The sequence below is a fragment of the Pipra filicauda genome, unplaced genomic scaffold (assembly GCF_003945595.2).
Source record: "Pipra filicauda isolate LSUMZ 115617 unplaced genomic scaffold, ASM394559v2 scaffold498_size1627759_pilon, whole genome shotgun sequence".
Taxonomy (NCBI): Eukaryota; Metazoa; Chordata; class Aves; order Passeriformes; family Pipridae; genus Pipra; species Pipra filicauda.
Genome location: NW_024104640.1, coordinates 1,568,361 through 1,592,441, shown reverse-complemented (window position 1 = coordinate 1,592,441; position 24,081 = coordinate 1,568,361). Strand labels below are relative to the sequence as shown.

Here is a 24,081-nt window from a genome sequence, read left to right as displayed (position 1 = left end):
TCCGCGGGATATTTTTCTTCCCCTGATAAGACATCTTGGGAAAAAAATCAACCCCCGGCGCGTTTATGCGACAACGTTAATTATTTTTTTTCTTTTTTTTTTTTGCTGTTTGTTTTTTAAAGAGAGGAGCGCGGCGGCTGCTGCACCGCTATTGTCTCCCCGCTCAGCGGCGGCCGCTCCGCGAGACCTCCCCTCCACCGGCGCGATTAAAAAAAAAAAAAAAAAAATTCAATAATAAAAAAAATTAAATCCCCAATTAGAGGCCGGATCGCGGCGATCCCGGGGAAGGGGAGAGTGGGGCGGGAGGGGGGGAAGGCGCGCGGCGCGGCGGGGGAGGCGAACCGTGCTCTCCGCAATGGCAGGAACGGGAGAAGCAGCCAGCCCTGCGCGTCTCCCTTTCTTCCCTGCGCCCGGAGCCCGGCCCAGCCCCGGCAAAGCCCAACCCAGCCCCGGCAAAGCCCAACCCAGCCCCGGCCAAGCCCGGCCCAGCCAAGCCCGGCCCAGCCCGGGGCGGCAGCGGCGCATGCGGCCCCCGCCGCGCGCGGGCCACGCCCCGCCCGCCTCGCCGCGCCATTGGCTGAGCCCCCGCCGGGATGCAAATCAGCGGCGCCCGCCGCCCAATGGGAGGTCGGAAGACGCGGCTGTATGCAAATGAGAGCGGGTGGGAGGGGCCGCGCGCTGCCGGCGGAGCGCGGGGAGGGGGGGGGAATGGATCGGGAAAGGGAGAGGGACGCGTCGGGATAAACCGGGATAAACCGGGATAAATCGGGACACACAGGCCCCCCCCGCGGCCACCGAGCCACCGCCCCGCGGGGGAGCTCCGGGGTAGCGGAGCTGCCGCGCTGGGCGGGGAGGGCAGGGCGGGACGCAGCGGAACGACCCCCGCCCATCCCGCGGGATGCGGACAACACCAATCCATCCCCCGACGGGGATGCGAGACCCCCAGGAGGAGAGAAAACGATCCCTCCCAGCCCGAGGGCTGCGGACACCCCAATCCATCCCCCAGCGGGAATGCGAGACCCCCGGGAGGAGTGGAAATGACCTCCCCTCCAATTCTGGGGGATGCGCGCACCCCCATCCATCATCCAGCCCCGACGGGGCTGTGAGACCCCCGGGAGGGGAGGAAGTGACCCCACCATTCCCGGGGGATGCGGACACCCCCAAACGAGCCCGCCGGGGCTGCGGGACTCCCGGGAGGAGAGGAAACGACCCCTCCCATCCCGGGGGCTGCAGACACCCCCCAGTCCATCCCCCGACTGGGATGCGAGACCCTCGGAGATGGGAGGAAGGGACCCTCCCCGATGCCGGGTGATGCGGACACCCCAATCCATCCCCCGCCGGGGCTGTGAAACCCCCGGGAGGGGAAGAAGCGTCCCCCTCATCCCGTGGGATGCGGACACCCCATCCATCCCCCACCAGGGCCGTGAGAGCCTCGGGAGGAGAGGAGACGACCTCCCCATCCAGGAGGATGTGGAAACCCCAACCCAACCCCCGCCGGGGCTGCGAGACCCCCGGGAGGAGCCCGGTGTGGAAAGCACCGCCTTCCATCTTCTTTGTCCCACCCTGCCCCTCCCGGAGCTCCCGATCAGCCAATTTTAGCAGAGAAATGAAGGTTTGGAGCCGCTCCCGAGCAGCAAACGGCGAGGAAACCCAAGGTTTGAAGCTGCTCCCGGCCCTTTGGTTTCCCAGTCTGCCTTTTCCCATACCTTGTTCAGAAAATCCATCCCGGATCCACCCCCACACACACACACCTGTGGTCACTAACCTGAGCTTCAGTGCCAGGGAAATGTGGGCTCAGAGCTACACACCCAGGCATGGGGGTCCTCTCCGGTCCCTCCGACCATTCCTTACTATTCCAGTGCTGCCAGCTCCGTGTTCCATGTTTCAGTCACACTTGGAGTGTTAAATTTCTCACTCCCTGAACTCCATAAGCTGGTACTTCAAGGAAAGAAATGCATTAAATGGCATAAATATTTTCCTCGTTATTCACGGTGCACTTGGCCCAGTGCAGGGATGAGGTGGGATTTGGGAGCAGGCAGGTTCCTCTGGCATCAGCTGTGCTGGGGAAAGGCACAACACACCTTTTGGAGAACCCACAAATAGCACAAATCCGTTGCTGCTTGGAGGCTACGACAGATAGTTGATGACCCAAGACTTACCTTCTTCCCTCAGCCAGGAGGGAATTTCACATCACACAAGTTTCTCCTGTCAAAGAAATGTGATGATCTTTACACCCCCAACACGTGAAGAAATGAAACCTTTAGTATATGTCAGAAATAAATCATTATAAAGGCAACATCTGTTCAAACAGACTCCTATCAGGACCTTCTATGTCCTTCCATCCACAGGGATTTATAAGGAAAGGGGTCAAGGAGCTTTTCCTGGCTATAGGTAGGACATCAGGCAACATTAAGGAGCTGATATGCCAATCAGTTAATATCCAATTAGTAGCAAATGAAAAAGTGGCTCATTATGACAGTGGCAAAATGATTAATTTGTCAGCCTGTAGGGCTTTATTTTGATTTAATGATTAGAATAGACAATACTAAATGAGTTTCCCTGCCCCTCTGATCCGTGCTGGGAGAAGTTTTGAAGCCTCAGCATGTTTTTGCTCAGAACGTGGAAGCAAGAATCTGCCTCAGATCTCTAAATTTAGGCAGTGCAACTGTTCCTTTTCTACTCTTTAACACAAGTTTTGCTCCTCAGCTTCAGATCTGAGCGATTTTGTGCCTCTGCTCTCAGGTCAGAGGGGGCCTTCAGTAAGAGGAACCACCTCAAGGGGCTGAGAGGTGGCACCGAGGCCCTTGGGCAGCAGGTTAAAGATGCTAAATCCAGCTGCCAAGTTCAAGATCCTGCCCTGGCAGCACCAACAGGGTTCTAACCACAAACACGGGCCCAGGAAACCATCCATCCATCCCCCACAGGTCCAGTGCTGGGAGAAGAAACAGAAACCCTTGAAGGGTGATGATGTTCTCAGCACACTGAGCCATCTAAAGCCCGTTTCAGCTGCTCAAAGACAGCTATTTCAACTCCTTTTTTTTCTTAAAAAATAAAAGGCTCCTTACTGCACATGGGCTAAATGCAGAGCAGCAGAACTGGGAGGCTGAGTATTCCATACTCATCTATTCCATACTCATCTGTTCCACACCCATCTATTCCATAACTCCAATCCAGCAGTGCCTGGGGTCACAAAGCAATAACCAATCTTCAGGTGACACTTAGCTTTTTTTCCCCCCATCAAGAACCTAAGTAGTGCAGAATAAAATAAATGAAGAGATTAAAGGGCTGCAAAACACGGTTGTTCAATAGTCAACACCCACACAGCACCAGATTTTTTAAAAGTTCAAGTGATTTAGGACAAAACTGAGCTCCCAGGGGTGTCCTTCCAGCTCCATCACACCAATATGGCCCAATTTTGTTTCCTTTTAGCAATGAGCTAAAAGGTTGTCAAAATACCTAATTTAAAGATTAATATAAATGGAAAAACTGACTTATTTAGCCTTGCTAAACCAAGGTGAGGAGGGGATGTTACCTGCTGTATAAACACACCTGAGGTGATCAGGAGGGAAGGAGAAGATCTTTGCAGCAAAAACTTATCTCATGTTAAAATTTGTCTAAATTTGTCTTCTGGAAAGGTCTGGAGGGAAAATGGCACAAGAAGACGAGAATCTCTGTGCAGTGATAATCTGTGCTAAAATAAATCATCACAGGCATCAGTGGAAATCAATTTACATCAGCTCTGAATCCTAACTCAGATTCTGTGAATAAAACACTTGCTTGGCAAAGAATTTTTATTCCCACTGTGGAGCTGCTGGATGGTTGGGGAAAAAAAAATTATTAAAAGAGTTTCTTCCTCTGTGGAATTTTAGTGTAATGGCAACAAAAAACACAGAATTGCAACACCCAATTGCTTTTCCTCCTACTGGATTCTTAAAGGTTTATCCAAAAGGACATTTTGCCATGGAATTAAAAAACAAAACCACCTTTCAAATGGAAATACACATTTTCAAGTGCAGTGGAAAGAGGGACGAGAGATGGATTTGAAGCAGTTCCTGGAAGGGTCTGAAATTCTGGCTCTGAATTTCCCTTTAGGCTTGTCAGACACAAATAATCCCATTCCCTGTTGGAGAATCCCCCCTCCAGACCTCAGTGAGGGTCTTGCTGCTGTGATCAGAGGGAGCAGGACTGGGCCAAAAGAGCTTTCAGGAGTTCACCCACCAGGAGTTCACCCTAATTTTCTGCCCTGGTTCTCCCCACTCCAATCTCTGCCCAGTCTCAATGACTTGAACGGAATTTCCCATGGATCCAGCAACCCCCTGCACCTCAGGAAGCGTTGGGAGCATTAAATCCAGGCTGATACATGGCAGGAGGAGTTACATCTGTCCTTCCCAACACATGATGAAAGAACTGTCACTATAAATTAAATAACAGGGGGGAATTACACCTGCCAACGAGCATCTCTTGTTTTATTCTCTTAGATGAAAAAAATAAGTGTCATGAAATGGAAATGACCACAGAGGTGAAACATGCTGCTATGAGGAGGTAAAAATCATACGACTTCTCAGAGGAACAGCTTAATTGGTTTTGAATCCAGACTATTTTAGGTTACAAGGGGGAGATTTCACTTTCTGGCCACACAAACAGGTCGATAAAAAACGTGCATTCGATCTGCAAATTAAAATTAACCTCCCAATTGATTTTGTTTCTCTTGCTGTCCCAGGAAGCCTTCAGAAGGTTCAGAAATAACCTTTTAAAGAGGCTGTTACTGTCGTGGTGTGTTTGTTGGGGGAAATGTCCTGAGCCTTTCAGGTGCATCCAATGGAACTGGCCTTAAACGAGCCCGAGCTGCTGCTCTCCAGGGAATTTACCCTCATGTCACATAATCAGGAATGAGCCAGCCCTCTTCAGGGTTCTAGACAGGGATTGCTCTGTCAGGGGTTGTACAGTTCACAGCAAAAATGTGCTGTCCTCTCCAAACCACTCACAGCCACATCCTGCTGTGCCCTGCACTCTAAATGCAGAATTTCTGGAACGAGGGCATGGGACATTTGGGCATCCCTGTCACTGCCCTGCCCTTTCCCCCCTCTGGCATCCCCAGGCCATGGGAACCATGGGTAGAGGCTAAGAAATGCCTGTTTTCAGGGATTTGCACTGTTTCCTGCCATTATTTGGAGGTTGGACTAGATGATCTCCAGAGGTCCCTTCCAACCCTGACTGTTCCAGGATTCTGTGATCATAATCCCTTCTCCTTCCCTAAAAACCTGCAGGGCAAAGCATCAGGCTCTCAGCAACTGCTGTCCCCGTTGTTCCAGCCAGCTTTGCCCACCTCTGAGGTACAGGCCAATCATTACTCAGTGATAAATTAAAATTCTGTCCTCTCTTCTCCACCCTGAGACTCATTCCTGCCCTCTGGGAGGTGACCACAGAACAGGACATTAACATTCACCCAGAAGTGCAAAGGGGTTTGGTTTTTTGGGAGGTTTCCTGCAGTGCTGCTTCCAGATTCTGCCACTTTTTAGACCAAAAGATGCAGAACACACACACACACACACACACAACCTTCACATGAGCTTTGCTGTCATTTCCCAACTTTACAACATCCCAGCAGAGTCACTCAGATTTATATGTGCCACAGGACAGACAAGTGACATGGGGAGGTAAAAAACAGTTAAATGACTGCTCAGCACCTGCTGAAAACAGATGTTCATGCAAAGGATGGCCAAAGCAGTGCCAGAAGGGGGGCACACCAAGGAATTGTGAGGTAAAACCTGCACCAGCTCCAAGCTGAGCAGGGAGTTCTGACCCCAGGGGTTCAATTTGTCCCCTCCAGTCTTTAGCCCAAATAATCCATTGGCCCTGCACCAAAGCCCTTTGTTCATTCCTGCATGAAAAGGTGGTAAATTCTGGATATAAAACCACCCCACAAGACCCCCACTGGATGTGTGGAACAGCAGACTGGTGGCTCTGAGAGGGATATAGGAAGTTGGCATATAGACTTTGGCATTTGTGCCCATCACTGTTTGGGTTTTTGCCCCAGTCAGACAAACCATCAGGACCCACTGGAAGAACATGCAAGTCATGCTCCTGTAGGATTATTTTGCAAGCAGTGATTGTGGAAACAAGGCTAGAAAAATTGCAGGCATTGTAGCAAATTGAACTCAGAACTGCATTTCCAGCTGTCTGGAACAGCTCCTTTGTTTTACACAACAGTTCCATTAATGTTCCAGAGTCTGTGATTATTTGAGCTCTCAACAACATCCTGTTATTCATTATTTCTCTCCAGGAACGAACAACTATGATCCTGAGAGCTTTGAGGTTTTAGGAAAAAGTCCAGTCATGTCACAAGCTTCATGACAGTGTTTTGCAAGCGAGTCCTCTCCTGTCAATTCTGAAACAAAAATATTTTCCTGCTCTCTGTTTGTTCATTATTGTTACTTATTACAATAGGCTTTGTTGGTTTAGACCAGCAGTTTACACACAGTTCTCTCCTCTTCCCAAAGGCCCATGAGCTGCTGCTAAGGGATGCAAAAAAAGGGATGTAAAGGTGCTCAGGGGAGCCACCTGAATCACTGGAGTAATGACAAGGTGGCAGAGGAAGAGGAAATTTGGGATGCCAGGGCTTGTCCTTGTGTTGAAGTGTCTACTCAGGCTCTCCATGCAAACCAGATTAAAGCCCCAGGCTTGTGATCCCCCTTGTTTTTCTCTGTAGACATTCCCTAGAAAACTGTCTCTGTCCCAAAAGTGTCAACAGGTGAGCCAGGCAGAAGGAATAAGAATTCCCACAAACGTGGGAAATCTGGGGAATGCACTCAGAGAAATGACCCAGGTCAAGAGAGCGATGGCCAAGGTTTACCAAACCGTGGATGAATGCACCTCTCTCCAGACTGATCATCTAAGGAACAGAGGAAAACTGCCCTGGGATGCCATTCCAGCAGCTCCCTGCTCTGGGACCAGGTATTTTCCAGGTTCTGCACTGACTGCAAAGCAGTGTTTGGGCAGTGGAGCTGGGGAGGGGTCTGGAGAGTCAGTCCTGAGAGGGGCAGCTGATGGAGCTGGGAAGGGGCTGGAGCAGCAGGAGTGGCTGAGGGAGCTGGGGGGGCTCAGCCTGGAGAAAAGGAGGCTCAGGGGGGACCTTCTGGCTCTGCAACCCCCTGACAGGAGGGGGGAGCTGCCAGGGAACAAGGGAGAGGAGGAGAGGGAACGGCCTCAAGCTCAACCAGGGGAGGGTCAGGTTGGATATTGGGGAAATTCCATCATGGAAAGGGTTGTTAATCATTGGCAGGGGCTGTCCAGGGAGGTGGTGGAGTCCCCACCCCTGGAGATGCCCAAGGAAGTGTTCTGGGCTGGGGAACAAGGTGGGGATGGGGCACAGGTTGTACTCTGTGACCTTGCAGGTCTTCTCCAACTTGGATGACTCCATGACTGATTTCCACAGGTCCCTCCCCTGGTGCTGTCACAAAACCCACCAGATCCCAGCACAGGACATGGGCTTGCAGGTGCACAGCAGTTCCTGAGAGCCAGGCCAGGAGAGCCAGGCCAAGGGTTTGCTGCCTTGCTGAAGAAATCCCAGCTTTGACCGTGACACCCTTGACCTGCCCCAGTGCTGAGCTCAGGCCTCAGAGCACTAAGCTGGGCTCAGACACAACCAGCAGCTCCAGAACCAGCCAGCAGCAGTGGGAACAGGGAGGCTGACAGAGTTCAGATGGGAAATAGGAGCACAGGGAACTCTCCAAGTTCCCTGGCAGCAGCTGGAAGCAGCAGAGCTTGGCTCAGCTCTGAGCTGCAGACCTGTTGAACAGGTCACGCTGTCTCCAGAGGCTGAGCTGCAAACGCTGCTTAAACTGAGACTGAGCCTTCCTGGTGCCTCCAGAGATGGTCTTAACCCTGAATTATGAGGCAGCAATGACCCAGAGGCAGCACATGATAGATGCCTACAGAATGGCCTGGTCAGGACAGGCACAAAGAGATTTGATTACCCTTATCTTGGCCTGCAGGACAATATATTGCTATTTAATGTGGAATAATTACATTCCCTTTTTTATCCTCTTGACAGTTAAGACCTCAGAAAGAAAAATAACAAATAGCTTGTCCATCCTTGCTTTGTTAATTATTCCAGTGGAGATTAAGACAAGATCTCTCTATAAGTGACAGAGAGGATGACTCTGGTTTAAAGCCACAAAGCCAATTTTACCTGCTGAGGATTTAACCATTGATTCAAGCTTTGGGTGCAGTCAGCTGGAAAAACAAAGCTAAAACATTCCTGCAATAAAGTGCCAATCCATAGCATGTCATTCATCACAACAGACTGCACTTACCCAAACATACACAACCCCTCACAACATCATCCACTGGCATCAGTGTTTTGTTAAGCTGATGAGAAACAACTCAAGTGTTTTGCACCATCCCACTATTTCATACCATTGATTAACATTCATACACCAATCTTTAAAAATAGAACCAAATAACACAATTTTTAAAAATTGTTATTAATATTCTTTGTGGATTCTGCTTTTTCACAGTACTGTACTTAAAGTTTTTATTATGCTGGTACCATTTAATCAGAAAATAACTGATCTTTTCAGAATTGATATATCACCTGCTTGTACTTCTGTCCCACAGGACATCAGATTGTCCAAAATTAGTTCTTAAAGTGTCCTGAATTGCAGAACCTTTGACTCCTCAAGATGAAAAGGCCCTTTATTCTTGAGATCCACCTTGATTAGTCCAAGGAGACTAATTAATCATGGAAAACTACTCCATTAGTAGGCACTCCAACGTGGTCAAAGCGAACCTCAGGCATGTGGAGTGGCAAACTTTTGTCTGGGTTTGGAAAATCAGGTTTGGAGCAGCGTGGGGCACATCCCCCTCCTAATTAAGGCTGGTGTGCAGGACTTGTGCAAAGCTGGGCCTGCCTTTGTGAGCTCAGGAGAGCAGCTCAAGGATGGAAATAGGGTGGATGGAGCCTTGGGGGTGATTTAGGCAGGATGAGTCCCTGATTTCTATTTTTATAATATGACCTCCAGGAATACTTTTCTGAAAGCAGGGGAAAATGATGAACAAGCCCATATTCTGAATTCCAGGCAGATTTTCTGCCCTGCACATGCAACCCATTAAAAATCAGGAGGCACATCCTAGAAGCAGTTTCCAGAAGACAGGACTGCCCTAAACCACTGGGAGAAACTCCTGCCCAGAGCCAGGAGTTCATCAGTCTGCTGGTGGGTTTTGCTTCATTCATTCCTGCTCTTCCAGCCTCTGCAGAGGAGCCAGCATTGTCAGAGGAGTGCCCGGAGTATTCCATGGCTCAGCTCTGAATAAAGCTCGTTTAAATCTATTTATTGGTGAAAACCAAGTGGGCACGATCAGCCAGACCTCTGGGTTCAGTGGGTTTTGCCTCAGGAAGGGGATGGGCTTTATGACACCCTGGCACATACAGAGGGTGAGAAAACATCCTCAGGAGTCTTAAAAACCTGGGAGGAGTTCAGTGGGTTTTTAGGAGAATGCCACATTCCTGTCAAAGTCCCAGATCTTCCCGAGTCAAAAATTCCCACTGTAGCCAGAGGCCCTGCTTAAAACTGGTATCGAAATACAGCTCCCAGGGGTCACTCCGGTGCCTGGGAGGAGGGGCAGGTGTTTCCCCTGGAAGAATCCTGCAGGGATTTGATCCCTGTAGGTGGAGGCTCATTGATGCTCCTTTGCTTAACAATCGCATTTGTGAGCTGCATTCGCCGCCTGGGTGGGGCATTTCCCTGCCCTTGTGCCGGGGGAATCTGCCCAAGGAACAGAAAAGTCGGGGTTTCTCCTCAACCAGGAGGGCGGGGAGGGGAAGGGAAGGGTGTTTGTGGGGGTAGGGGGGGCTCCTTTTTTCTTCTGCCCCCTCCCTGTGCACACACACAGACCCGCAGAGAGGTCTGGAGAGAAGGCTCCGGGAGAGGTGCTGCTTCCCACAGGCTGCCACACGGATGCAGGGGACGTAAAAGCTGGATGTGAAAGGATGCATCCCCTCTGCAGCCTGTGGTGTGCTCGAGTTCACCTCACACACACACACACACGGATATAAATACATGCACCCACCTTGTCATTCAGGTTCTGCAGCGCCTCCTTCCCCGTGGCACTCCTGATCTCCACCTTTCTCCCGAAATCAACAGATGGTTCCCCTCCCTTCCCGCTCTGCCTGGAATACACGGACGGAGCATCCGGACCCAGGTGGGCAACATCCTTCTGCTTTGCCACGACTTTGTTGGATCCTCGGCCCACCGAGAGCGAGTCGAAGTCGATGGTCTTGTTCTCCAGGGAACCTTCCACCGGGCAGAACATGCCACAGAATTTCTGCCGGGGCTTGGGGCTGCCCGAGCCCAGGTTTTTGAAGAAGGCTGGCACCTCTTCTTCCTCGCCCTGCCGCCCGTTCTGCTTCCTCTCAGCCATGGCTCGGGTGGTCTCCCTGCCGAGGGGGAATAACAACAGCAGTAACCAGGAGGGTCCTTCACACACACACACACACACACACGAGCACACACGCGGGGAGAGGAGAGGCGGATAAAAAAAAAAAGGGGAAGCGATGGGAAAGCGATGGCTCTGGGTCCTAAAGACACGGCAGCATCAGCTGCAAAGGGCTGTGCCCCGCAGGTCCCCTGCCCCCATCGCAGGCACCGGCCAGCCTGTGGCTCTTTGATGCAGCGCAAAGTTGAGGGAAAAGGATGGGGCAGATCCTGCTGCAATCAAGGGAGGAGGTTTCAAGTTCCCAGCATCCAGATGGGGAGGGAGGGAAAAGGAGAGAGAGAGGAAAAAAAAAAAAATTAAAAAAATAATTAAAAAAAAAATGCTCACTCTGCAGCAGAAACTGGGGACTGCTCCGGAAGTGATGCGAGTGGTGAATTGGCAAATGGACTCGATCAGGTTGGAGCAACAGCCCCCCTCACACCCAGCCACCCACCCGCTCCCCCTCCCCTTCCCCGGCGTGCGGCTCGTGGTCCAGGGAGGGGATGGGCAGCGGGCACCCCTCGGGCAGGGCACAGAGGGGCTCTGCCCTCCTCCCTCCCACCGCCCTCTCCCCTGCCTCCCCCAGCCCCGCAATGGTGGAGCCGGGCAGGGCTCCGGGAATCCCATTGTTCCTCACTTTTCCCGGCGCGGCGGAGCCGGAGGGCGGGAGCAGCTGGGATCGCGCCTGGGTCAGCGGGGCTGCGGCGATGCTGACTCAGCTCCCCGGCCTTGGGGGCATCGCCGGTGCGGACCCTCCCCGCGGGGGGCAAAGGGCTGATTGATGGCACTGGAGAGGGGATGAGAAAGAGAGACAGATGGGAGAGGGGTGTGGGAACCGGGGGAGACGGGGAAACGAGCCGGCGAGCGGGGCTTACCTCGGGGAGCCGAAATTAGTGACCTTGCCAGGCAATTAAGGCTCTGCAGTGCCAGGAGCCCCCCGCCTGGCCCCGCGGGGGAGCAGGGGAGGCAGCCAGAGGCGGCTCCGGCGGAGGGCAGGTTTGCAGAGGAGGAGACAGAGCAGCCCCTGCGCCCCTGCCCGTGGTGACAGTGACAGCGACAGTGACAGTGACCCTGCACTGGGCGAGGGGAGATGGGGAGATGGAGAACCACGGGGAGATGGGGAGCAAGGAGAGATGGGGAGCAAGGAGAGATGGGGAGGCAGAGAGGAGATGGGGAAGAGAGGAGATGCAGGGAGAGGGGAAACGGGGCAGAGGAGAGATGGGGGTAAAGGGGGAATGGAGGCAGAGGAGAGATGGAGGAGCGAGGGGAGATGGGGCAGAGGGAGATGGGAGGCAGAGATAGACGGGGGTAAATGGGAGATGGGGCCCCCCGGCCGGCCCGGCCACCGGCGCTGTCCCTTCAGCACCACCCGCGCCCGGCCCGGGGGGGTCGGAGCCCGCCGGGCACTCGCCGCCCACCGCAGCCCCTTCCCTGCCGGGCTCCAAACCCACCCCAGCTCCGCCTGTCTGGGGTCCTCTTTTACCTCTTCCCTGGGGTTTGTCCCTAAACGAGCCGCTCCAGGCGGGGGGAGGGCTGTGCTCATTCCCGAGGGGCTGCTTTGGGCAGAGCCCACCGGACCCCGGGGGACCCTCGGGATGTGGGAGCAGAGCCATTTTCAGCACAAAGGTAAGAGGTGCAGCACACAGCGGGTTTAGAGGGGCTGCCTCCACCTGATACACGTTATTCACGTGTGATCTGGGGCCTTTGGGCTAATCCATATGTAATATTCCTGCAGCCCAAACCCCACGGCCAAGCTGGTTATTACTATGCATTATTCATTGATCTGCATCTTTGCACATGCATACATTAATTGTTAATTGAGAAGCATCTGTGTCCAAACGGCCACTAAGCACCTTTGCAAGATTCAAAACAAAAAAAAAAACATCCCCAAAACACTAAAAGCAATAAATAAAAATACATTTCAAAAATAATAATCTCAGAGCCTTCTCTCCCTGCAAACCACACCCAAGACAAGGCCTTTGTACCAAAACGTGGAAAACCACCAAAGCCAAGGTCACAACTAAGTGAAGGCCTGTAATAAATGCACAGCACAGTGATAAAAGACTCCAGACTAAAAGGAAAGGAATAAGCCTGCAGCTTGGCCCTGGAGGATGAGGGTGATGTGCTCTGGTAACTAATGAAGGAGGGAGGAATCCGAGGCTCTCCAGGGGCACAGCCCCACCTCCTTCCCCTTCTGGGACCGGCCACACTGATCTCAGGTGCTTGGTCGGGGATTGGAGGCCAGCAGATGGTCTCCCAGGTACACACAAGTGCTGTATTATTGAGGGTTTATAAATATTAATTGCCACGGCATCGCTGCCCAGGAGCTGCAGCCAGTGCTGACAGAGGCTCCAGCCGGAGCAAAGCCTGGAAGTGATTGTGCTGACACGTCCTGCACTTTGCTGAAATGCAGGCAGTGGCTTCCAGGGCTGGGCTGAAAGGCAGCTCCTTCATCTCCTGGCACAGCCCTGGAGATGCTCAGATGGCCACGGGAGCTGGGGAGGGATGGGAGGGAATGATCTGCCAGCGAGACGGAGGCTGGGAGGGGACCCAGGCAAGAAGAAATCCTGCAGGCAGAGCTAAACCTCCAAACATTCAGAGCTGAGAAAGGTCCCTCCCAAAAGCTCAAGTTTCCTGCCAGACAGATCTGACTCTTTTACAACAACCCCTCAAGACACGGGCAACAAGCAGCCCCTGAACATCCATGTCCGAGTGGTTCCCCTTTCCACAGGCACTTGAGGACACACTCAGCAGTGCCTTCAGTTATTTGGGGTTTGTATTTCCAGTCCTGCTCACAGGAAGTCTGTCAAAGACATCTCAAAGACATCTGCTGAGTCTCTGACTGGCCTCAGGTATCAAAGCAAAGGTGATTTGTCACCCATAAGGAAACTCAAGCACCCCAAAAGAGTCACTGAACCGCTAAAAGACTTCCTCCTTTGTATTCTCCTTCTTGGATGCTTCACAGGGTGTCTGCATAGTCCTCCCTCTGCCTTTGGGCTCCTTTCATGGACCCTGAAAGAAAAGGAGGGAATTTCAAAAAGGTTTTATTTCCATCTGTGAAACTCAAGTATCAGATCTTGAGCAATGCCCAGCTACAGCAAACTGTACTATTTCTGTTACACTGGTACTGAAACATTTCCATGTGCCTACATGACTCCAGAGCTCTATTCCTGAGGAATTTCTTCCTCCAGAAAGTGTGTTATCCTGAATAAAGCTGCACCAGCCAGTGCACTGAGAACTCAGACCCCCCAAATCACTCTGATTTTGGGACTAGACACAGAAACTTATTGTCTCTGAGAGTCCCATTGAGCCTCTATAACGTCTGGCACACAGGTCTTGTTTAAAATCCCAGAATTCCCAATCAGACAGATCAGATTCCCATCAATTTTGTTATGATAAAAAGATTATAGGGGCATGTAAGTTATATTTCACTTTGAGTTTACAGCTACATAGCACAATTCCTGGATGGTAACATAGTAAACCAGTAATTTTTTTGCCCAAGCTCTAGGCATGGAAATAACCACATTTTGCTGAAAAATCACTGGGATCTGATAACCTGTGTGTTCAATAATCCCACAGGGTGCCTATTTTCACTGAGAACCACACAAATCGCTTTGAAAATGACAGTGACCCTCCCCTGAATTTCAAATACCCAGGATCAATACGAAAATTCCTCAGAAAACAGCTCATTCTTGGTCCTACAAAGGTGGAGAAACACTGGAGTTACCCAAACACCACCTGAGAAATGAACCAGGGCAGTTGGAGTCGCACATTTAGTCTCCATGCAGCAGCTCTTCACTCTGATCCTGTAACGAGCATTAATTAGTTCTTGAAGTATCAGTTGTAGGGACATGCAGAGCAGAATAACCTGGACACTTATCTGGACGTAAACTGTTTAGCAATACGTGAAAATGAGGTAATTTTATCACTGATAAAACCCACACAGCACAGAATAAAATGAACAAAAGGGAGAAACCGAGTGGAGTCACGTCATGAGGTTTTCTTCACATCCTCACACTCTTGGCAAGTGACTTCCAGCAGTAACAGCACCACAAAAAGGTGAAGTGATGAATGGAGAGCTGGAACTGCACAGGAGAGTGGCAGAACTGCCCTAATTTAAAGCCTCTTTCATGCTGCTGCACAAAAGTGCTGAGTGCCACAAGCACTCTCTGCCTTCAGCACTCAGAGCACCCCGAGAAAAGACAATCCCTGCCTGGGGATTTGCCTCAGCAAAGACAAGGAGGAAAGGATGGCGTGAAGAGCACGAGGATTTCACAAGGATCCCTTTGCAAAAGGAATTTTATGTTAATATAAAGGGGGAAACGTGAGCACAAAGATATGGATGGGCTGGCTCCCTGTCAAACACGGGGAAAATTGGGTCTCTTTACTCACACAGCGATATTCTCTCTGTGCTGAAGTGCCCTGGCATCTGTGGCCTGCCTGGAAAAACTCAGGAGCACAGGATTTATCCCTACCCTGTGTCACATCCGTGGGGGTTTCTGAGCTCCTCCATCCTGCCAAGACATCCCAACTCACTTCTTACAAGAGCACCCAGTGCCAGGACAAGGGGGAGTCACTTCCCACTGCCAGAGGGCAGGGTTAGATGGGATGTTGGGAAGGAATTCTTCCCTGGGAGGGTGGGGAGGCCCTGGCACAGGGTGCCCAGAGAAGCTGTGGCTGCCCCATCCCTGGGAGTGTCCAAGGCCAGGCTGGAACAACCTGGTCCAGTGGAAGGTGTCCCTGCCCCTGGCAGGGGGTGGAATGGGATGAGCTTTAAGGTCCCTTCCAACCCAAACCACTCCATGGTTTTCAAAGAGAAGCTGAGCAAAGCTTGAATACAAATCAGGAACCGAATTTCAGGGATGCTCAGGGCACAGCCTGGCATAGCCTGTGCTGTCCCCAACACCAAAAACACCAACCTGTTGCATGTACACGTCTGAATTTCAGAACCACAAGCTGGGGAAGCCACCTTCCCTCTCTCTGGGTGTTGCTTTACCTATTGCTGCTCCCTGTAATTTGAATTTCCTAAGGTGCAGGCTCAGCATCGAGAGGTGGCAGTGAATAACTGCCTTTCCAGAATATTCCTTGGATATTAAGAATCAAACCCAATCCTAAAATGCTTCACTGGGTTGGAATTGTTCTGGCAGAGCACGAAAACTGAAAGACCAAGTTGTCTGCAGAGAAATCATTAACCAAGTTCCCTCTGGGATATGATAATTGCTGGAGTGGCTGACAGCTTTTCTTGGCGTCGGGCACTCAAAGACGAGACACATTATTTCAGAAACATTAAAGGCCAGAAGAAAGTCCTTTGATAAATGAGTAAAGTCCATTCAAACGCTGGAACAAAGCTCATTTATTTCCGTGGTCCTTTTTTTATTTCCCTTTCTCCTGTGCCTCACTTTTCCTTTATGGTTTTGTCCTCAGCAACCTCGGCGAATGCAAACCAGCCCTGGCGAATTTCTGCCAATCAAGGTTTGTTGCCAGTGGCTTTTAGTCCATGAAAACAGATGGTTTGAAAGCCACATTGTGCCACCCGTGCCCACAGCCAGGAGTACAAATATTTAGTCAATTATGAGGGGATTTTCCAAAGGCACAAATGGGAATTAGGCACACAATTCCCATGGATTTGCAGAGGGAGTGGAGGGCCCTGCTGCCACCAAAATCTCTCCTTACTAATTCAGCATGTGAAAGGTACCAGCCTGCCCTGAAATCAGATTTTTCTCAGCTATTCCCAGGATGATCATCATGGACAGAAACAATGGGAATCTCTCTGAACCATTCAGGATTTAAGACAAAACTTCCAGCAGAACTGCTGATTTCCTTGAGGCCTCTAAGTGACATTTGGAAGCCCTGGAAAAGATGGATTTCAGCTGAGGACTGAGGATCTGTTCTTCCAGACAGTGTCATTAGGAGAGCTCAGCCATCTAACCACAAAAAGGCATCATTAGATGTTCCCATTTCCTCTGAACCCCTCTCTCAGTGTGACAGCTCCTGGCTCACCACCACCAACATCCACGTGGACCTGGGGCTCCACAGGAAAGAGCTGTTGATTTATGGACCGGAATCAGCTCCAATTTTGCCAGCATCTTTCCCCAAAAGGACCCAAAACGGATAAAAAAAGTCTTTACTATTGCAACACGGCTTCAAAACAGCCCTTCCAAGCCGGGGAGCTCTGGCCAAAAATGAGTGAATATCAATTTATGTCCTGGCACTGGGATCTCCTCCCCGCTCTCCATAAGACCTTGCCATTGCAAGCAGATCCACGTGGCCTCCCACACCTTCTGAGCACTGCTCCTGAACAGGGATGGCAAAAACAAGAGCCAGGGGCAGAAAGCAGGGGATGAGTCACTGCTGGAGTGTTGCAGCTCTCTGGGTTCCTTTGAGACAGGACACAACAGCACTGAGAACAGAAGTCAGCAGCAAACTCGAGCTGAGAACAGCCCAGATGAGCAAATACTACTTGGATTAATGTGCCAACGTGGATCAGAGATGAAGTGCAGCCTCACCTTCCCTTTCTGTCCCTGCTCCCTCGTGGCAATTCCTACTGCACTTCCCACCAAGGGAAACTGCCTCTCATTGACTGAGCTGGAGCTCCTTAAATACAGGATAGTAACATCCTGGGACATATTTACCCTCAGCACAGGATGATGGGCTCAGAAAAGCCTTCCCTGGGCACTGGAGCCAGTTCTGTGCCCCCAGAGGCAGCGACTGGATCCACCCTTGGATCAGAACCGTGCTGAGAATGTCCCTCACACGTTCACACACCTCCTCCACCAGCACAGAAATCCTTCCCCGTCCCTCAGCAGGGACTCAAGGCTTTCCACAGCAGAGATCTGAGCTCCACAAGGGAAAAGGAAAGGGAGGGAGGCACCATCCAGGCTCCAGGGGAAGAAGGGAGGCAGGAGGAGAACGCCCAGGTGATGCAGAAGGTGTTGCTTGTGCTGGTTGTTCTGTTCATCAGCTTCAGTGGCTGAAATCTCTGCCAGTTCATGGCACAAAAGCATCTTACCCTTAAGCTGCATTAAGCAGCTTCCCCTCGTGTTTGGTGCTGGCTTTAGAGCCTATTTTAAACCCAGGGCACCTGTCTGCACAGGTAGGCATTTCAAACCAGCTCTGAACACGCTGCTGGGCAGGTTTACATCTGCAATGACCCATCTGGGGAACCCAAGGAGAGACAAAACATCTTGAGTCCCCCAAATAAATAGATTTTCATGCTTTACTCTGCAACAAAAATGCCAACCAGAGACAATGGTCCAGCAGAGGGAATTGCTGCACTGGAAATCCAATGGACACCGTGGCTAAGCAGGTGTCATTTCCACCTGGAAAAAATGGGGAATAACTATAAAAAAACAGATTTCCAAGCAGTGCAACACTTTCAAGTGAAAGCAGACAGGACTAAAGCTTCACATATGCTGCACATCACCATGGCAGCAGGTGTATAATGTTGTTAACACAGAAGCAGCAACCTCTCCCAAAGGTCTCAAGCAAAGATTTCCTGGATGACCAGCACTCCAAGGGAACTGGGATTTGCTTCAATGGCAGAAGGAAGAACGGGAAGGACAAACAGTCAAACCAAAAACCTCATGCTGGGAATTTGGAAGCAAAAAAATCAAACCAAATCATCAAAGCCCACGATTTGGAAAGCAAGAAAAACCTCCCTTTTCTTTCTTGTTTTTACCCCTTTTCTCTCTTGTCTTTAACCCTTTTCCTTCTTGTTTTTACCCCTTTTCTCTCATTTTTACCCCTTTCCTCTCGTCTTTAACCCTTTTCCTTCTTGTTTTTACCCCTTTTCTCTCATTTTCATCCCTTTCCTCTCTTGTTTTTACCCCTTTTCTCTCTTATTTTACCCCTTTTCTCGTCTTTAACCCTTTTCTCTCTTTACCCTTTTCCTCCCTTGTCTTAACCCTTTTTCTCTCTTGTCTTTACCCTTTTTCTCTCTCATTTTTGCCCCTTTTCTTTCTTGTTTTCACCCCTTTTCTCTCTTGTTTTTACCTCTTTTCTCTCTTGTCTTTACCCCTTTTCTCTCATTTTTACCCCTTTTCTCTCATTTTTATCCCTTTTCTCTCATTTTTACCCCTTTTCTCTCATTTTTATCCCTTTCCCCTCTTGTTTTTACCTCTTTTCTCTCATTTTTACCCCTTTTCTCTCTTTACTCTTTTTCTCTCTTGCCTCTACCCCTTTTCCCTCTTGTCTTCACCCCTTTTCCCTCGTTTTTATCCTTTTTCCCCTCTTGTTTTTACCCCTTTTCTCTCTTGTTTTTACATTTTGTCCCTTGTTTTCCCCTCCTGTCCCCTGTTTCCCCAGGGGTTTCTCCTCTCCCCAGCTGTGCTGCCTGGGGGAGCCGATGCAAACTGCTGAGACACGTTGGTGTCACTGAATTTTCCTGTTAAGCTTCAAGCAGAAACGTGCCCTGGGCTGGTTTTTGTGCTGCTCAGGTTCTTCCCTTTGCTGAAACGTTTTGCCACCCTCAGCAGCCCACGGTGCCCAGTGGGAGAGCTCAGGCCCTTCTGAAGAGCCTTCAGCTGAGCACTCACACCCAAAATCATTTGTCAGTGCTGAAAACCTCATCTCATTACATTTTAAAACAGCCAGGACCAGACAAAGGCAGCATTATTAGCCTCACTGTACACGGGGGAAATGAGGCAGAGAAATTCAAATTCACCCCAAAGCAGAGCAGCAGCCTCTGACACGCCAAGACAGCAGCCAGGCTCCTGCTGGGGAGATCCCCCTGTCTGGGGATGCTCCTGCCCTCACACCTCTCAGCCCCTATTTCTGGGCAGGGGCAGGAACAAGAGCAGCAGCAAGGAAAGGACCAAACCCAGCCCCAGCAGAGAAATCCCAGCCCTCCCTGTGCTGCAGAGCCCACTCGGTCGACATCAACCATCATGTTGCACTTATTAAATAAATCTAATCTTATTAAACTGCATTACAAGCTTTTATTTCATAAATCTGTGTGCCTCCCCGAGCAGGCAGAGGATTAACTCCTGCCTGGGCTCTGCCTTTCCCCCCTGTGGCCTTGCAGAAGGTGCTCCTGGCAAACCCCCCATCCCTGCAATCCCAGTGCAGCTCTGAGAGCTTGGGATGGGTCACACAGGGGATGGAAACATCCCAGGTGCTGCTTTAACGCCCCCTAAACTTGGTGCTGCTCTTTCAAAAAGAGTACAAATGGCATCCCCTCCAACACGTGCTTTATACACAGAAATATTTGTCTGAAATCACCCAAAAAGCCTCTTGTAATGAAATCACAGGGTGCCAGTAACTCCTGGAGGGGAGCAGGACCACGAGGTCAGATCTGTGACACCCTCAGATGCTGTGACATCCTCTGCAAAACAGCCCTTCCTGCCCTGGGGTGCTGGGATTTTGTTTGAATGATCCGAGGTCAAGGCAAAACAATTTGTTAGATAAACTTCAGGGAATCGAAATGTAAAATTTCAGGCCTCCATCCAGTAGGGAACATTTCATCTGGGGCTGAGCAGGTGGTTGTTGTTTTTTTTTTAAAGTTGAGTTGTACTTTTTGTAGGACCAAAGGAAATATTTGCAGAGAAAGATGTTCTCATTTCAGAATGAAGAACTGCACTTGTTTAAGATCACTACGAATATTTTAACCCTTTAAAAAAAATTCCCTCTCAAGCATTTTGACGAGGGGCTCAAATCCATTTTGGCTCAGTAGATAGGTTTATATTCAATACATACCTGTGAAGTGCTCAAATCCATTTTGTCTCAATACATAGGTTTATATTCAATACATACATGTGGATAAAGAATATCCAGGATTTAATGCTCCACACTCCCAAGTCTGAGCCCCACAACAGGCAGAATCCTCCCCAGGTCCATTAGAGCCTAATTAGTTTTTAATCTGGGTTTTTCCAATCTCCCGGAGATAAAACTAACAAACAATCTCCCTCCAATTACTCCCCATTTTCTTTCTCAAACAGAAGCCAAGAAATTCCCATTACAGAGGGGAAATATGCACAGAAATATTTCCTGTTTGCTCGGCAGAGCAGGGCAGGGGACTGGAATCTCGAGGCTGCTTTGGCAGGTATGTGAAGCACTCACTTGAGTGAGTCTTTACAAGCAAACCAGTCCCCTTTAGCAGCTTGTTCTGTTCCACCCTGAACACCAAAGCCTGGCAAGAGAAGCCTCAACATCACTCGTTTGGGGAAAGAAAATTCGGGTTCCCTGCTTGGCTTCACAACTGACTCCTTTGGTGACCTCTGGCACCATCACTGCCTCCACCTGTGCCTCATGAGTGCTCCTAATATTAATTACCTGCAACTGATAGAGTCCTTAATTCCTTAATGAGTAGAGGCTTATTTCAGATGTGGGGATCAAAGATCAAAAAGACACAACAGCGAGATGAAATTATTTAGGAAGTCTGCTGCGCCATGCACTAATTAATCAGCACCTCAAAAATCAGGTTCGAGGAATATGAGTGTTGATATTTGCTGATAAAAACATGTGCACAGCTCAGCACCGAGCACAGTGTTCCCATCTTCTGAAAATCCAGGAAAGTCCAGACAATTAGGAAAAGCAGGATTTTAAAGCCCAGTATTCCTACCATCTGCAAATCTGGGAAAGTCCAGTCAATTAGGAAAAGCAGGATTTTAAAGCACAGTATTCCCATCATCTGAAAAGGCACAGAAGTCCAGTCAATTAGGAAAAGCAGGATTTTAAAGCCCAGTATTCCTATCATCTGCAAATCTGGGAAAGTCAAGTCAATTAGGAAAAGCAGGGTTTTAAAGCACACAGTTTTTCAAAGGATCTCTCTCAGTTCAAGGCAGGGCACATAGGATATATTCACACTCTCTAACATCAACAAACAAAATTCAAGTTAAGGCAAACCTTGAAAATGTTCCACCATCACCCCTGGGGGGGGAAATGTTCAGGTCTGGTGGAAAAGATGCTCTAACTGAGGATAAATTTGAGGCTGCTGGGAGGAAATGGTCACCACTAGGATTGGAAATGGTCACCATCTCTAGGAATAGTTAAGTTGGGAAGGTGGTTTAGTTCTACGTGGGGAACACAAGGAATGTGGTCTCTGGAAACCTGTCTCCTCACTGGAGGGGATTCAGAGTCTCTCACCTGTGACTGTGCCCCCTCTGACCCCCCTTTGGTGGTACCTGGGCACGTGCCCCCTTCGCAATTGGGTCATTGCCGAGGTCTTTTGGGCTCTGTTCTAAACAAAGGCTGTTGATGTGCCAGCGACCCCAAATTCCCGAGCTCCTCCCCCAGTTCTGGGGGAGTCCCCAACTCCTTTAACCCGGACGAGCCCCTTCCCTTCCGCGGGACACTTAAAGGGCAGAGCCAGCAGTGACCTGCTGCTCCCCCCGGTCCCAGGACAGACCCACCCATCTCCTGTTTTCCACGGCCACAGCAGATCCCGGAGGGAGGATGTGCCGGCAGGAGGAAAAGAGCTGCGTTGTGTCGGGAGAGGGGATGCCTGGATGGCGATAAAGGAGCACAAAGTCAGCCCTCGGAGCTGCCGGGTCTCCTTCACCTTGCACCGTCAACTCCCACCTCCCCCAAAATGCCCGGCACTCCAAAGATCCGAGCGTTCGAAGCCCCCGGATCCCCCTCTTTGTGTGCGGTGCACGTGTGGCTCGTTGCTGAGAGCGCGGAGACAAAAGGGAGGGAGCTCAGGCTCACAAAGGAACCCCCGGTTAAAAAGCCCCGTCCGCTCAAGGGTTAACGGGGAAAGCGAGCCGTGAGGATGTTTGGAACAGCAGGGCATCAGCTGGAGCCCGCACGGAGCCTTCCCCGCTGCCATTCATAACAAAATCAGGAGGCAGAAAGTTACTATAGCAATGGGAGCAGAATGCAGCACTCGAGAGGGCAGGAGAGGCTGGGCGGACAGCAGGGCTCTGTGTGACATCCATCAGGGCTCTGTGACACCCAGTAGGGCTCTGTGTGACACCCCTCGGGGCTCTGTGACACCCAGCAGGGCTCTGTGACACCCAGCAGGGCTCTGTGTGACACCCAGCAGGGCTCTGTGTGACACCCAGCAGGGCTCTGTGTGACACCCATCGGGGCTCTGTGACACCCCTCGGGGCTCTGTGACACCCATCGGGGCTCTGTGACACCCCTCGGGGCTCTGTGACACCCATCGGGGCTCTGTGACACCCATCAGGGCTCTGTGACACCCCTCGGGGCTCTGTGTGACACCCATCAGGGCTCTGTGACACCCATCAGGGCTCTGTGACACCCCTCGGGGCTCTGTGACACCCAGCAGGGCTCTGTGACACCCAGCAGGGCTCTGTGACACCCATCAGCTCCACTCCCCCAGCACACCCTCCCCCCCGAGGAGCCCTCACTGCAGATCGCTGAATTTTAGCTTAAACCACGCTGAGAGGAGGCCCAGCTGCAGACAAAGCACAACCAGCCACCCCTCCACCCTCCAGGTGCTGAAGCAGCCAAAAAAAAGCTGCACAACAAAAGGCTGGGTTGGCTTCTTGAGGCAGAAGCACTGGGCAGTAAAAACGCCTGTGGCTGCAGACCACTCCCCTAACGCCTTCATCCAGGCAGTTTATCAGCTTTGGAAGGGATTTGCCCACTCCCAACACGTGAAAGCTGGGCTGGTGGGTGGGTGTGCCAAGGGCATGGCAGGGGATTCTGCAGCCCAGGAGTTCAGGACCAGGCTCAGGCCTTGCCAGGAGGGTCCTGCAGAGCTGGACTCGCTCCCTGGCTCAGCCCCCACGGCCGGATCCGACACAGCTTGGGCAGCTCAGCAGCCTTGGATGGTCTGAAATCAATGCAGGGTCGTTGGTTCAGCTCTGGGGATCGCAGCTCTCACACGTGCCGAGGCAAAACTGAGCTCGTCCCTCGGCAGATCCCATTGTCCAGGCACTGGAAAAGCCCCGGGAATCCTGGACCACAAGGACTGGCTGGGACAGAGGGACAGAGAACAGCCCCCTGCAGCTGTAGGAAAGCCCCCAGACCAGGTGTGGTTCAGATGCATCCCAACAAGATCCCCTCCCTACCCCACAGATCCTTTCCTAAAAGCCTGAAATCACCACCTCGGGATTGACCAGGAGAGATGCTGGAGGGATGCTGAGCGAAGGGAAAGAGGCCACCAGGCAAAGGACCCCCCGGTGGGAATGCAAATGAGGGCAGCCCTAATACCTGTTAACCCCGGCTCGTTTAACAGACGAGGGGAGCACAAAAGTGCTTTAAGACACTCCCTGTGTCTCCCTCCCGTTTATCCCCGTGTCAAATCGAGCCGTTAAAACCAGACCCAGAGGAATTTCCCCATTCAGGGAAGGCTTTCAGCTACCTTTGCCCCCTCTCATTGCAGCATTGCAGGCTGAGTCCTGCCACTGAATTACAGCGTGAAAGCAGAGCCCACTGGGAACTACTTTTACCCAAAACCTGCCCTTGCAGTCCCTGTTTTCATCTCCCAGCTGCCCACCCATCCCCACGGGGACCTGCCCTCACTCTGGGATGCAGCTCCACCGATGCCTTTGTTTGCCTCCCCCACCTCACCCTGTCTTCCCGAATTTCCAGTGCTGCCCAGTTCCCTGCACAAACTGGGGGGGCTGCAGCAAACTCTCATCTCAGGAGAGGCCTCGTTGCCTTGGTTACCCATCACCAAGCCTGGGCCTCTGCGAG

At 51.1% G+C, this 24,081-nt stretch overlaps 1 protein-coding gene across 1 annotated transcript in view; it reads right to left on the bottom strand.

Moving 5' to 3' along the window:
• Nucleotides 1-10,646, bottom strand: part of DPYSL2 (dihydropyrimidinase like 2) — a gene marked incomplete at its 3' end in the record, with an annotated part of 45,788 nt that extends 35,142 nt beyond the window's left edge. Inside the window, exon 1 of the mRNA XM_039386644.1 lies at nt 10,072-10,646. Within this exon, the coding sequence (XP_039242578.1) occupies nt 10,072-10,422 (351 nt within the window). The remainder of the gene's footprint in view (nt 1-10,071) is intronic.
• Between the last annotated feature and the right edge of the window lie 13,435 nt (nt 10,647-24,081).